Below are 15000 nucleotides of genomic sequence, written 5' to 3'. Positions count from 1 at the left end.
CCTAAAATATGACTTTCTTTCTTGTGGTAATAAATGGGTATGTCAAGTTTATGAGATGCAATGCAATTTTTAGCCCCTGTGACACTGTGATGTGACGCTGTGATGGTAATGGAAATGATGAGTGATGTGTTTGTTGTTGTTTGATATTTTTAATCACCGTCATTGACGTTAGTATTGTTATTATTATTGATACAGTTGTTATTATTATTTTTGGTTGTTTTTAGTGTTGTGTTTGTGTGTCTTCTCAATTGGTCTGTGGATTGCTACTTGGAGTGTTGCGGGGCTGGGATTGGTTTGGAATTGGGATTGTTCAATACAGTGTTATTTTATTAGACGGATTAATATCTGTGTGTTTTTTGTAAATACAATAAAATATTTTTAAAAATACTGAGAGGTGCTTTTGATATTTTGGTGATATTAGCCTCTCAGTGCTGTCATGCATCAGTTCGACACCAATGCAATTGTCACCCACTATAATTAATAAAAGGTTGAATAAGTATCTCTCTGACAGTGGCAATCAAAACAGAGCATTGCCATTTTTGAATAGACCGATTTCTTGATATAGCTTTCATATTGGCCAGATAGATTGCACAGGTTTATGTAATATTGTGGACCGTGAATATCATATTCAGTTTTAAACTCCTTATAACTATTACATTCATTTTAGACAAAGATGTTGAGCTTCAACCATACCGCACAATGGCTGCCTATTGAGGATGGGTAAATTGCAGCAAAACATTTTGCTGTACATTGTATATGAGACAAATAAAGATAATCCTAAAAAAATGTATACAGGAAACCTCTTTTTATATATCTAAAAAAATATTATTTAATAGTAATTATTATTGTTATTATTATTGCTAGGCAGGTGCAACTATTTAAACACTTGTTTTGAACTCAGCCAATTGATCAAAATAGGTCTTGGTTTTGTTTGCATGGTTCCATTAAATGTTAGGGAAACTGAAAAAAACTAACCAAGTCAATGTTTAACAAAATAGAATTCAAAAATAGAGTTGGTGAGTAATAGTGAAACCACCAAAACAATATGTGATTATACTGTAGGTGGGTAAAGGGAACAGTCAATAATTACAGAGACATACTCACTTTACTAAACCAAACATACAAGTCAAGACTGGAAAGTTGCACTGACCTTAAGGGTCTTGGTCAGTTTGGGTCCGTGGCACTGCTCTCCTAAAGCAGCCTGGATGGAATGTTGGACCACATTGCACATGTGAGCTGTTGGACTTGAAACGGAAGCCATTGCTGCCTCAATGTCATCCATCACAACTTGTGCCCCAGAGCCAGAAAAGACCTCAGGGTCGGCCAGAACAAAAACCCTGGGAGGATTTACACACAATTAAACATCATGTGTCAGTATTAGGAAGCCTAATGTAACATTTAAACAATTAGAATAAATGGCAAACCTCTCTTGAAAGGGATAATGTTCATTATTCAGTCTTTGCTCTGCGACCAGCATCCTCTGATAGAGTAGACCTGCAGTATACATACACCATCACAGTCAATCATCCATCCATTATCAATCCTGAGAGAGGTATGAAAGCAAAAAGCTTTCAGTGGAAAATCTGGCAACAACTAAAAGACTGATTCGTACCTGGGATGGAGCGTTCAGTTTTTATCTGCCTGGTGTAGCTAAGGCCGACGGTGCAATAGGGCTGAGGGTAGGTCAGCAGTCGCTTACAGACGTCATAAACACGTTTGTAGAGCTCATCTGGGATGTAGGCTGTCTGGGATATGAACACATGCATGTACACGCTTCGTACACATTTTTACAACGTCAACATATTCCTAGGAATGCTGTCAAATAATGAAAACATGCATTTAGAAATAATCATAGGGTTGCTGTGGATGAATTCACATTATTAATTTATCTGTAGCCTATCAAAGGGGCAGTATGTAACTTGCTCACAGTTCATTTTCCCTGGGCAAAGATGGTCAAGAAAGAAGGGAATCTATTTGCACTTAACATGTTTATTAAAAACCTTTAACATAATTTTGATGTTAAAAATGTCATGTCATGTTAAATCATGTCTGTTCTTCTAAAGAAATATTTATTTATCCACATGAATGTGGACCTGTTGCTCATTTTGTGTGAATAATTTGATTATGTGTAACAGGGTCAATTATGTCTTGTAAATAATGTATTTTCTAATGTTTTATTATTGTTATAATTACACAAAATGTGTAAGTTACATGTAAATACCTGAATGTTGTTTGATGTTTTGTCAATGTGGAACCATTGTCTCGTTGTCCCTCCTACTGTAATAATTACAGTGACACTTGTCTTTTTATATGCGTTGGACACGCCTTCCAACTTCCCTTTTGTCTATGATAACGGGAGAAGTAGGCGTCCATGCAACGACAGAAAATGTATTGTCTTGTTAAGAACTTAAGTTCACTTTCTAGTTCATTATTATATTTGTGTAGGGGCTCGACGATGGCAGAAAGTTATTGACAACAATTGTATTCTGTGTATTATCAGGTATGTTTTATTTCACTGTTGTACGTAACTTGCCCTTTTGTTACGATAACGGGAGAGGGGCTCGACGATGACAGAAAGTTATTGACAACAATTGTATTCTGTGTATTATCAGTAAAGTGCATCGGAGCAGCAACACATGGTGTCGGTCATGTTCAATCAATTCTACACAATTCAGAGGAAAAGACCACCGGTTACATATGTAATGTGCTACTTTAAGCCAAAAGTGCTTTGGTGAAAAGAAAACTCCTTCCTCAGAGTGTGCGTTTTAGTCAGTCAACTGTTGAGCCATGTTTTTTTTGTGCTTGAATTTTCCATGCCAACGAACAATGGAAGACACAAGTGCCATGGAAATGTATATCAATACGGAACTGCTGTTAAACGTCTTTAACATTGACTTATTTGGTTATTGGTTATTTAGCATTCTGTCACTGCTGGATTAACTGCCCATTTGCGCATGCACAACAGTAACACGACTTGGACAAACATCCTGAAATGCGTTGCCAGAGACGTTTTACTCATTCTGTACTGCAGATAGGTAAAAAGCGTTAACATATTTTATCGAATTATTAATTATCATAATATGCCATTAGCACATTTATTTTGACAGCTCTCGATCGGGTTTCAAGCTTTTACAGCTTCAATACATTATGAAGTAAAGTGAAGTGAATTACACTTATATAGCGCTTTTTCTCTAGAGACTCAAAGCGCTTTACATAGTGGAACCCACGATCTACATATTCAACCTACAATTAAACCAGCGTGGGTAGCACTGGGAGCAGGTGGGGAAAGTGTCTTGCCCGAGGACACAATGGCAGTGACTACGATGGCTGAAGCAGGAATCGAACCTGGAACCCTCAAGTTGCTGGCATGGCTGCTCTACCAACCGAGCAAAGCCGCCCCCACATTGCATATTGATCAGTTCTTTTCTCTGCTGTTCAACAAGGCTTTGTTCTCAGCCTCCTTTAGTCCATGCCCCTCCTCAATCCCATATATTCCGTGATATCAAGCTGAGTTCCCTTATACGGTATACAGTGGAACCTCCATTTACAAACCTCTCTATCTGCAAATTTTTAGGTTTATGAACTTTCAGATCGAGCCAAATATGCCTCCTTCATTCATTTTGTGTCCCTGGCAGCAATTTTGTGCTTGTTTGTATTGAAGAGCTTGAGGAAGCCGGCTTTCTACCACAGCAAGTTTATAATTGTGATGAGAACATATGTTTCTGGAAAAAAGATGCCAGAGCGGACTTATTTCATAGCACAGGAGAAGACTACTTCTCGTTCAGCGGCACCTCTTTTAAGCGAACATCTCTTCTCTCCCTCGTATGCTCATTTCTTTCTCGAGCTTTCTCGATATGTTTTTTAAAGTTAAGGATTTTTGTGATTTCTGATAGTTTGTGGGAGCACCAAAGGGACTTCTGTGTTTGTGTGCACGTGTTGGCACAGCAACACATAAGATAAAAAGATAGTTAATTCATCACCTGCCTGTTATGTTTGTTTGATATATAGTACTGTATAACACTTCATATTGTGTTCAAAGTGTACAAACCTTAAGGGGGAACAGCACTTTTTAAAAATGTTGTCCATCTTTTACAAACCTTATGTAAGACAAGAACACATGTTTTTCTTTTTTATATGCATTGTAACTAGTAAATACATATGATCAAAAGTCAGTTTACAATGGAGTCGATGGGAGACACTCTATTCTGCCTATACAGCGCTTAAAAAACATCCAAACACCTCCATCAAAGTTGTATATACACACTGTAAGTATATATGGAATGTAGTAACATGCATATTTATAATAACATGTAATGTTAATGCATTTTGATCATTTTAAGCATATAGCGGTGCATTAATTTCAAAATTGTATCATGATGTTCGCTTTTTCCTTCGAAACATCACTGATTACTATTCATGCAGACTTCATGAGAGCCAACAAACATAAGAAAACATCCCTTACTGTACAATGTCTGCTCACACTAGGATGCAGACTGTTAGGATGTTCATATATTCCCGTTTAGATGAAGTTAAAGTTAAAGTTAAAGTACCAATGACTGTCACACACACACTAGGTGTGGTGAAATTTGTCCTCTGCATTTGACCCATCCCCTTGTTCACCCCCTGGGAGGTGAGGGGAGCAGTGGGCAGCAGCAGTGCCGCGCCCGGGAATCATTTTTGGTGATTTAACCCCCAATTCCAACCCTTGATGCTGAGTGCCAAGCAGGGAGGTAATGGGTCCCATTTTTATAGTCTTTGGTATGACTTGGCCTGGGTTTGAACTCACAACCTACCGATCTCAGGGCGGACACTCTAACCACTAGGCCACTGAGTAGGTGAAGAATGATTCATATTCATCGCGAAGAAAAAAGGAGTGTGATACCAAGCGTCTTTTTATGTCTTTCTCACCATTTCGGGGTCTAAATTGATTGTCAAAGTTGACCAACTTGCCGGATTATGTTGTCATCCTTCTTCTGTCAAGGTGAGAGGCATTATTTATGATCTACAATAAACTTTCACAAGCTCCAAGGCGAGAAAATAGCTCACCCGGTGATGATGTCAGTATAGCAGCAGCAAGATTTTAGCTCTCTGTGACAATAAACACTTTGTCTGTGTTAGGGCTTATAACCACAATATCACTGATACTTGTTTAAAATTCAGGTCACAAAATGTAAATGGGGTATTGTTGCCGCTTTTTGGATGATTATTTAGAGGGTTTTATGAGTGGAATAGACACCATTGTAAGCTGACTTTTATTTACATTTATTTAAGAGTTAGAATGCACTAAAACAATACATCTGTCTTACAGTGATTATGAACGATAGGCAAAATTCCCCCCAAAAAGTGCAGTTCCCTTTTAACTAAAATAGGGATTTTTGTTGAGGCTGGAACCCATTATGCGTATTTACATTGTTTCTTATGGAAAAATGTATAAATTATAAATATAAAAAATACATAAATATATAAAAATTTACATATCTACGAACTTTACGATTTACAAACCCTGTTCAAGAACCAACTAAGTTCGAAAATCGAGGTTTCACTGTATTGTATACTATGATGAAATGCAACCTGCACAGTAGCTGGACTTCATTGGACATATACAGTATATGTATGTGTACATATGTATGTGTATGTATATATATATATATATATATATATATATATATATATATATATATATATATATATATATATATATATATATATATATATATATATATATATATATATATATATATATCGTCGGCATCCATCCGTCTCGGGAGACGATGGGGTGGTTCCAAAAAGGCGGGTGGGTCTCACTGCGAGATGGCCCCTGGCACCCGTTTCTTTCGCCAATCGGATGGGCTTAAGAACCGGTATCTGCTGGAGTGACCTCTCCAGTGGACCTCTGCAGTGGATCTACACGGCCTGGGCATGGAACTATGGAGGGCAAGCTGTTGTCCAGGCAGCAAGCCCCCCCTCTCCGCATGGCTGGTGGATCCAAGGGAGAGATTGCCGGAATATATATATATATATATACACACTACCGTTCAAAAGTTTGGGGTCACATTGAAGGGAATAAGCGGTAGAAAATGGATGGATGGATGAAATATCCTTATTTTTGAAGGAAAAGCACTGTACTTTTCAATGAAGATAACTTTAAACTAGTCTTAACTTTAAAGAAATACACTCTATACATTGCTAATGTGGTAAATGACTATTCTAGCTGCAAATGTCTGGTTTTTGGTGCAATATCTACATAGGTGTATAGAGGCCCATTTCCAGCAACTATCACTCCAGTGTTCTAATGGTACAATGTGTTTGCTCATTGGCTCAGAAGGCTAATTGATGATTAGAAAACCCTTGTGCAATCATGTTCACACATCTGAAAACAGTTTAGCTCGTTACAGAAGCTACAAAACTGACCTTCCTTTGAGCAGATTGAGTTTCTGGAGCATCACATTCGTGGGGTCAATTAAACGCTCAAAATGGCCAGAAAAAGAGAAGTTTCATCTGACACTCGACAGTCTATTCTTGTTCTTAGAAATGAAGGCTATTCCACAAAATTGTTTGGGTGACACCAAACTTTTGAACGGTAGTGTATATACATATATGTATGTATATATGTAGGTTTGTACAGTACATAATATCTGTTTTGCTGTATTTAAACAGTGTAAAAAATGGTACCTGAATGATGGCATACATGAGTGTGTGGAGCAGAGGAATGATGTATTCACGATTGTCCCACCTCTCCGCCTTAAGAGAAACATGACAAAAGCTTCAACTAAAGTCAGCAAGACTCAGTAATAAATCGAAACTAGTTTTTAGCATGATAGTGGCTTTGAATTTTATTGTGAAAAACAGATTATGGTAAGGTTTCCCATGTACCGGTAATTCCCAAAAGATGAGTCAGAGTGTCAATCACCTTTTCCAGCTCTTTTATCAGAACCCACAGCAGAGACACGCTGTTGGCCGGATTGTCCTGCACCTTCTTGTGAAGAGTCCATCTCAGCATGCCTAGACACATGCACACAGACACACATACACGTACAGGGCGTTAAACACACCAACTTGCTAAATGTGTCACAATCTTTTATGAGCGTGTAAAATCAGAATAAATCTTCTGACTAACAGCTGAACATTCTGCTGATGCTGAAGCAGCGGAAACAACGTCAGCTGAATGTGCGTCACGAAAGAGAAAATGAATCTTAGTTTCTTCACACTTTGTAACTGTGCTAAAGAATGGCACCTTTGTTGAGACAGTCGGGAGAATGCAGGTTGTCGGTTTCTCTGGGCAAAACCGCTTGGACACTGCGGTACAATTCGTGCTCCGGGACTGTCGGGAAGCAGCCAGCTGGTGATAAAAGTCAAGACAACCACTTTTTAATTTCCCCTTGGGGATAAATAAAGTATTTCTGATTCTGATTCTGATTAACTACAATAACTTCTTTTTAAACTTGTACAACTGCTAAAAATATTAAAACCTGACTTATTATTGAGCTGTGTAATAGGCCTTTGTCATTTTTTGTTTAAGTTATTAACAATTTTAAAATTGAATGTTTAGGTAATTTAAAAACATTTGCTTTATATTCAACAGAGATTTTGTGATGGTAACAATCTGAACATGCGAAGGCCGAATAATAGTAGTGAATGGGTACTGTTCACATTGGAACCGATACGTTACCAATACCCGGTCTCTGGGAATTGATACCAGTAGTCAGCGGTACCAATTTTCTGTACTTTTGTGTATGCACATAATATTAAATATTAATTGTTTTTGATAATAAAATAATAAAAATATTGCAACATTTTAAAAAATGTCTGTCAGGAATGTATAGTTTATGGTGTGTTGGCTAGTCAGTTCAATCTTTGCTGTCTAGTCTTTTAATGCGCCAAAAAAGTGTTAATACTGTAAGTGTTGTAGTTATTACGCACCCGTTGTTGATTGTAACATGCATTTCAGTTGTAGTTTTCATGAACAAATTTGTAGATGTTAAAATTGCCATGTAAAATCGCTAATGCTAATCAGTAGCACATCAATAGCAAAGCCAATGTATATGAGCATTGAGCTAGCTCATTTTTGGAAAAGTGGAGCCTTACTTTACTTTCAGTACGTTGGAGTTTTTCTGCGACAATTTATTTTTGGTATTGTAACATTACCTAGTGGTAGTTTGGCTGAGTCCGCTATCAGTGCTGCTAAGGTCATCGCCAAGTGCCGGAGTGCGAAGATATCGGCAACCGGGTGTAACGTTACGCTTAACCCTGGTACCGAAATAAGGCACTGTTGGATTTTTTGTGAATCGGGAGTTGGTCGGTGCCAAAAAAGTACCGGTACCCATCTCTAGGATCATCATTTCAGCATAACATTATATATATATATATATATATATATATATATATATATATATATATATATATATATATATATATATATATATATATATATATATATATATATATATATATATATATATATATATATATATATATATATATATATATATATATATATATATATATATATATTTTAGGGCTGCAACAACTAATCGATTAAATCGATTAAAATCGATTATTAAAATAGTTGCCGATTAATTTTGTCATCGATTCGTTGGATCTATGCTATGCGCATGCGCAGAGTTTTTTTTTTTTTTTTTTTTAATAAACCTTTATTTATAAACTGCAACATTTATAAACAGCTGAGGAACAATAATCAAAATAAGTATGGTGCCAGTATGCTGTTTTTTTTCAATAAAATACTGGATAGGATAGAAATGTAGTTTTTCTCTTTTATCCGATTATTAATCAAAATAATAATCGACAAATTAATCGATTATCAAATTAATCGTTAGTTGCAGCCCTAATATATATATATATATTTTTTTTAAGTGAATAAGAAATAAGAAATTACTTTAATCAAGCCCATTACATAAAAAGTAACCCAGGAAAATACAATCAAATTACAGTAAATCATGTTTTTTACCTGTTGGCTCCATGCTGAACACGCGGCGTGTGTTATCCCAGGTCACCTGTCCAGTCATGGCTCACGCACATTGTGTGTCTGTAAAGAGAAATCAGAAAGATGACCCAGAGAGGAAGTGCCTCCTCGCACGCAGTGACAGCTTCAGGGTCAAACAGAAAATGAAGGATCACACAGATGTCACAGTGTGCGACATTGTCAGAGTCAGTTTGTTGAAAAATGTGTGAGGGTTCTATTAAAACAACATAAGTTATTAGCAGTCCTGTATTAAGTACTTGAAGCAATACTTGATTAAAAGTATCTGACCAGAAAAAGACGTTTGTAGAAGTTGAAGTCACCTTTTAGAAAAGTACTTAAGTAAAAGTCTTAAAGTACTTGATATAAAATGTACTTAAGTATTAGAAGTAAGTATTTTAACAAAGTGTTAGAATGTGGACACGTATTACATGCAAAGTAGGGCCTGATCTAATCATATCCAAATACCATGCGCTAAACAGTGTGTGCAAACTATACAATTGCGTGTGCTGTTAATGGGCGTGTTGCGTGTGATATACTAAGATTGTGTGTACAATTGAAAAGTGATGCAAACCGCCTAATTTGAAGGTTTTTGAGTGTGCTATTGGCATTATGTTCACGTTAATGTGCTCTCCAACCTGTGCGCGATGTTGTTGAACTAACAGCACACTCTCTACCACCTTTTCTGCAAAATAGAATTGTAATCTAGAGTGGAGATGTAACAATATTGAAATGTAATGTCACGTTATTGTGACCAAAATGATCATGGTTATTATTGTTGCGGTATTGTTTAATGTGCTGAGAAAGTACTTTTGAATAATGAATACTCTTTTGAACTAAAATAAATACACACACTCTTAGAAAACCCACTAATTTGCATGTTTTGTGTTTCTTATGCTTCTTGGTGTTTTATCTGTTTTAATGGCTAAGCTTTGATTGTTTCAAATATCGGTTTGTACTGTAGCACTTTAAGATTTATTTAAATGAAAAGTGTGCAACAAATATCTATCAATATCATATATTATTTTTGCCGAGTGTTGCGGCGTCCTACTTTGTTCAACGGTCTTTAAACACACCATAAAAAACACCTCTGTCTCGATCACTTTGTTCTACAAGAGTACAGCTTGTAGGTTCAACGTGCACAACTGAATAGCTTATTTGCTCAGACAGCGATGTGTTTAGATTGGGGTATGTCTTTTCTTAATGAGGAAAGAAGTGAATGTCTTTTGTTTTCATGTTAGCATTTAAGCTAATGAGCTGGTGCCAGAATACAATGATTTGCAAATCCCTTTCAATCTATATTCAATTGACTGCAAAGACAAGATACTTAACGTTCGAACTGGAAAACTTTGTTATTTTTTTGCAAATATTAGCTCATTTGGAATTTGATGCCTGCAACATGTTTCAAAAAAGCTGGCACAAGTGGCAAAAAAGACTGAGAAAGTTGAGGAATGCTCATCAAACACTTATTTGGAACATCCCACAGGTGAACAGGCTAATTGGGAACAGGTGGGTGCCATGATTGGGTATAAAAGCAGCTTCCATGAAATGCTCAGTCATTCACAAACAAGGATGGGGTGAGGGTCACCACTTTGTGAACAAATGCGTGAGGAAATTGTTTAACAGTTTAAGAAAAACATTTCTCAACCAGCTATTGCAAGGAATTTAGGTATTTCACCATCTATGGTCTGTTACCAGTCAGTCCGTGAATTTACTAAAGTGCTGCTATCAATCACGGGTTTTCAATCATTTTCATATAAAACGGTAATACTAACCGTCGGGAGTTTTACAGTGGTTATCATTATTGCCATGTATCGTTACATCCCTAGACAACAGAATTTTAGAGTATGCTGATGCGCTGCAAAGAGGCGATGGACCATCACAACTGCAGCACATTCATTCGTCTGGAATGATCCAAACACAAGAAAATGCTTTATGAAAGACATCTTTTTGTGTTAAGAGATAGCCATCCATCCATTTCCTACCGCTTGTCCCTTTCGGGATCGCGGGGGGGGTGCTGCATTCGGGCGGAAGGTGGGGTACACCCTGGACAAGTCGCCACCTCATTGCAGGGCCAACGCAGATAGACAGACAACATTCACACTCACATTCACACACTAGGGCCAATTTAGTGTTGCCAATCAACCTATCCCCAGGTGCATTAAGAGATATATTATAATTAGAGATGTCCGATAATGGCTTTTTTGCCAATATCTGATATTCCGATATTGTCCAACTCTTAATGACAGATTCCGATATCAACCGATACCGATATATACAGTCGTGGAATTAACACATTATTATGCCTAATTTTGTTGTGATGCCCCGCTGGATGCATTAGACAATGTAACAAGGTTTTCCAAAATAAATCAACTCAAGTTATGGAAAAAAATGCCAACATGGCCCTGCCATATTTATTATTGAAGTCACAAAGGGCATAATTTTTTTTAACATGCCTCAAAACAGCAGCTTGGAATTTGGGACATGCTCTCCCTGAGACAGCATGAAGAGGTTGAGGTGGGGGGGGGGTTTGTTCTGTTGTGTTTATGTTGTGTTACGGTGCGGATGTTCTCCCGAAATGTGTTTGTCATTCTTGTTTGGTGTGGGTTCACAGTGTGGCGCATATTTGTAACAGTGTTAAAGTTGTTTATACGTCCACCCTCAGTGTGACCTGTATGGCTGTTGACCAAGTATGCCTTGCATTCACTTGTGTGTGTGAAAAGCCGTAGATATTATGTGACTGGGCCGGCACGCAAAGGCAGTGCCTTTAAGGTTTATTGGCACTCTGTACTTCACCCTACGTCCGTGTACACAGCGGCGTTTTAAAAAGTCATAAATTGTACTTTTTGAAACCGATACCGATAATTTCCGATATTACATTTTAAAGCATTTATCGGCTGATAATATCGGACATCCCTAATTATGATAATATATTTCCTAAATGAAAAAACGAAAAGCATTAAAAAAAATGCCAGCAGGCACCAAAACACAAAAATTGAACTTGTTTTTATCAGCCCCTGAAGTCATCCAGCAGCTATAAAGTTATAAAATGGTATTGCTGAATAGCCGATATGTCCAAAAATGTTGACACATGGCTAGACGAACAATTATCTGTCCATCGTCTGTCTTTGCAGCACAAGCAACTCTTTTCTCACAGTGTCAGCTTTTTTTTTTTTTTTAAGCACAGCCCCATCTGCTGGATCTGGTGGAGTCACTGCCCAACTTGCCACCAATACATAAAAAGACTAAAAATGCATTTCTTTATCTTTTGTGGCTTTGTCTTTGGCTCGTTTTCCACAAATCTACATAGCTCTGTGGAAACTGACTAGGTTGATTTTGTGCAATAACGTATGCTAAAAAACAAAAGACGAGCGAGCAAAATAAAAAGTCTCATAGTTGGTAAAGGTAAAAATTATATCAACTCACCCTAAAATTGTTAGAGAGGTGCACACACTCCACAGTGCTAATAGTGCTGTAGTCAACACGTGTGTGACAGAGCTGGGAAACGAGTGAGAGGTTGAGGTTATGTGCACGTGTAAAGGACTTGCTGAGATACTGTTGGTTTATACACCATCCGCCTAAATGTGCTCATTTGCATGAAGGGTTGACTTAGTCCTTATCGCCCACATAGCGTCCCACGAGTGCTATTCTACCTTCCAAATATAATAATATTTATAATCCTTTTTTTTTTGCTCAAACAAACAAATAAACACTTATGGCCTGTCAGTTTACTGGCCTCGTGTGGACATTGAAAGGGTTAAATAAGCGTGATGGATTTAGCCTTGATCCCAGTAAAAAAAAAAGCAGTAGTGAGTTGCCAGCGCTGCCTCAGCAGCTCGACAGTGACCACAAGCTTCCGCCAGCCTCCAAAATCTTCTGGTGTGTTTTTGTCTTTCACAAACTCTCATTCTGCTTACTGCATTGTGCAACGTCGTACCAAATAATTCACTGCCACTTTTGCCCCCTTTTGTCTTTTACAGTATTTGAGCCCTCAGGGAAAAGATAGTAATACTATGGGAAAAAGGTCAAGCAACTAGAATGAAATTGCAACATACAAGCATAAAGTCGCAATAGTACAAATAAAAAGTCATCATTTTTGGAAAAGTACAATAAAGATGTAACATACAAAAACTTATAATAGCAGAATAAAGTTGCAACATTGAAAAAAAAGTAATTGTACAAGAAAAAAGTCACAACACTGTGAGAGAGCAAGTGGGATTTAAATAACAATAAAATCACAATTTTAAGAAAAAAACCTGAATATTTTGATATAAATTAACTTTTTTTTAATAACAATCGGATTGAAGTATAACAAGAAAAAGTGTTAAGTCAGCAAGAATAAAGTTGTACAATTCTGAAAATAATTTAAGAAATAATAAAAAAAAAAATAAAAAAAAAAAATAAAAAAAAAAAAATATATATATATATATATATATATATATATATATATATATATATATATATATATATATATATATATATATATATATATATATATATATATATACAGTACAGGCCAAAAGTTTGGACACACCTTCTCATTCAATGTGTTTTCTTTATTTCCATGACTATTACATTGTAGATTGTCACTGAAGGCATCGAAACTATGAATGAACACATGTGGAGTTATGTACAACTGTATCATTGGATAGGTGTTCACAAAAAATTGATTCCCAATTGAATCGTGATTCTTATGCATACCGATTCAAAATCGATTCTTAATTTTCAAAAATAAATGAAAAAAAACATATTGAAAAAGGAAAATAAAATAGTATTATTTTTAATGAGAATCAAATTTTTTAAATACATTTTAGGCTATCTCCATGCAACCAGAAAGAGCTTTTCTAACCTCTAACCTGTTTCTAAAAAAAGGTTTCGTTGTCATTATTAATCCAAATCAGTTTGAATCGAAAATTGTGTTGAATCGAGAAACAATTCTAAATCAAATCTTCACCCCAGCAATCAGAATTGGATTAAATCGTTAGGTGCCCAAAGATTCACACCCCTATCATATGGTTTTCCCATGAAATAGGCTACAGAAAAAGTTGTAAAAAATATTTTCTAAGAAGTAAGGACAGTGTTGGAATATTAGAAAAAATGAGTCTGAATTTTAACAGCATAAAGTCACAAAAACATCACAAAAATAACTGTTTTAATGTACAATATGTTACAAAGCATGTTGACATTATAAAACAGACTGTTTCACTGCTGAAATCACTGGCTATATAATACATGCATATACCAACACAATCTCATAAATGCAGTACTGTACATGCATGCAAAGCTGCAGTATGACCACACACACACCACGCATACACTTGACACCGTTTACATGCAGGTGGTGACACGTATACAACACTTCCTTTCTTTTGAGAATGCGTGGGGAGGTGATGACGACGAGAAGAAACAACAGCTTAAAAATAGATTGCTTACTTTAAAAAGAAAAAAAATGCCCTTGAGGGCCTGATGATGAGTTTTATGTTCTCTTGTTTTTTTAAGCATGAAAAAAACCAAAAAACACACAGTGTTCATGCTTTTCTATGAATAAGAATGTTGTGCATCACTGCACAATGTTATTGTGAGTCACAAGTCAGTAATCGCAGCAAAATATGCTCAGTGCCAATAACTCGGACTAGCGGCAACTCTGCATTAGGGGCAAGGAAGAGAAATGGCACAATCTACTTTAGGAAGCAGCTCGACTTCCAATTTAAATCATATTTTGAAAAAAAAATTCAGTAATGGAGGTAGAATGAATCAGTTCCATGAAGAAACCGTTGTCATTAATCCCGACGGTGGCCGATATTCTTCAGAAAATAAATGCCATTTTTTTCTTTACTTATGAGTAGCTCAAAGGGGAACTGCTTTTTTTTAGACATTTTTCCCATCATTCACAATCTTTACAGTATGTAAGACAAGCACGCCATATGTTTTTCTTTTTTAATGCATTGTAACTCCAACCAACTTTTCAGTTTATGTCCACATCATTTTACTATCCAGGTGAGAGGCATGAATTATAAACGAGA

General features: G+C 36.4%; 1 protein-coding gene across 2 annotated transcripts in view; it reads right to left on the bottom strand.

Annotated features, from left to right (window-relative positions):
* Positions 1 to 15000, bottom strand: part of LOC133634055 (phosphoinositide 3-kinase regulatory subunit 6) — a 70541-nt gene that overhangs the window by 31288 nt on the left and 24253 nt on the right. Inside the window, exons 2-8 of one of the 2 annotated variants that reach the window (XM_062027010.1) lie at positions 8966 to 9043; positions 7235 to 7339; positions 6911 to 7002; positions 6673 to 6741; positions 1613 to 1745; positions 1425 to 1494; positions 1151 to 1337 (exon numbers count right to left, since the gene is read on the bottom strand). In XM_062027010.1, the coding sequence (XP_061882994.1) occupies positions 1151 to 1337; positions 1425 to 1494; positions 1613 to 1745; positions 6673 to 6741; positions 6911 to 7002; positions 7235 to 7339; positions 8966 to 9023 (714 nt within the window). In that variant the 5' untranslated portion in view covers positions 9024 to 9043. Of the gene's footprint in view, positions 1 to 1150; positions 1338 to 1424; positions 1495 to 1612; positions 1746 to 6672; positions 6742 to 6910; positions 7003 to 7234; positions 7340 to 8965; positions 9044 to 15000 lie in introns of those variants that run through there. The other variant, XM_062027012.1, reaches the window with a different exon arrangement.

Source organism: Entelurus aequoreus, linkage group LG18 (assembly GCF_033978785.1).
Source record: "Entelurus aequoreus isolate RoL-2023_Sb linkage group LG18, RoL_Eaeq_v1.1, whole genome shotgun sequence".
Lineage (NCBI taxonomy): Eukaryota > Metazoa > Chordata > Actinopteri > Syngnathiformes > Syngnathidae > Entelurus > Entelurus aequoreus.
The sequence above is the reverse complement of the archived record's forward strand: the minus strand, read 5'-3'. Positions and strand labels throughout refer to the sequence as shown.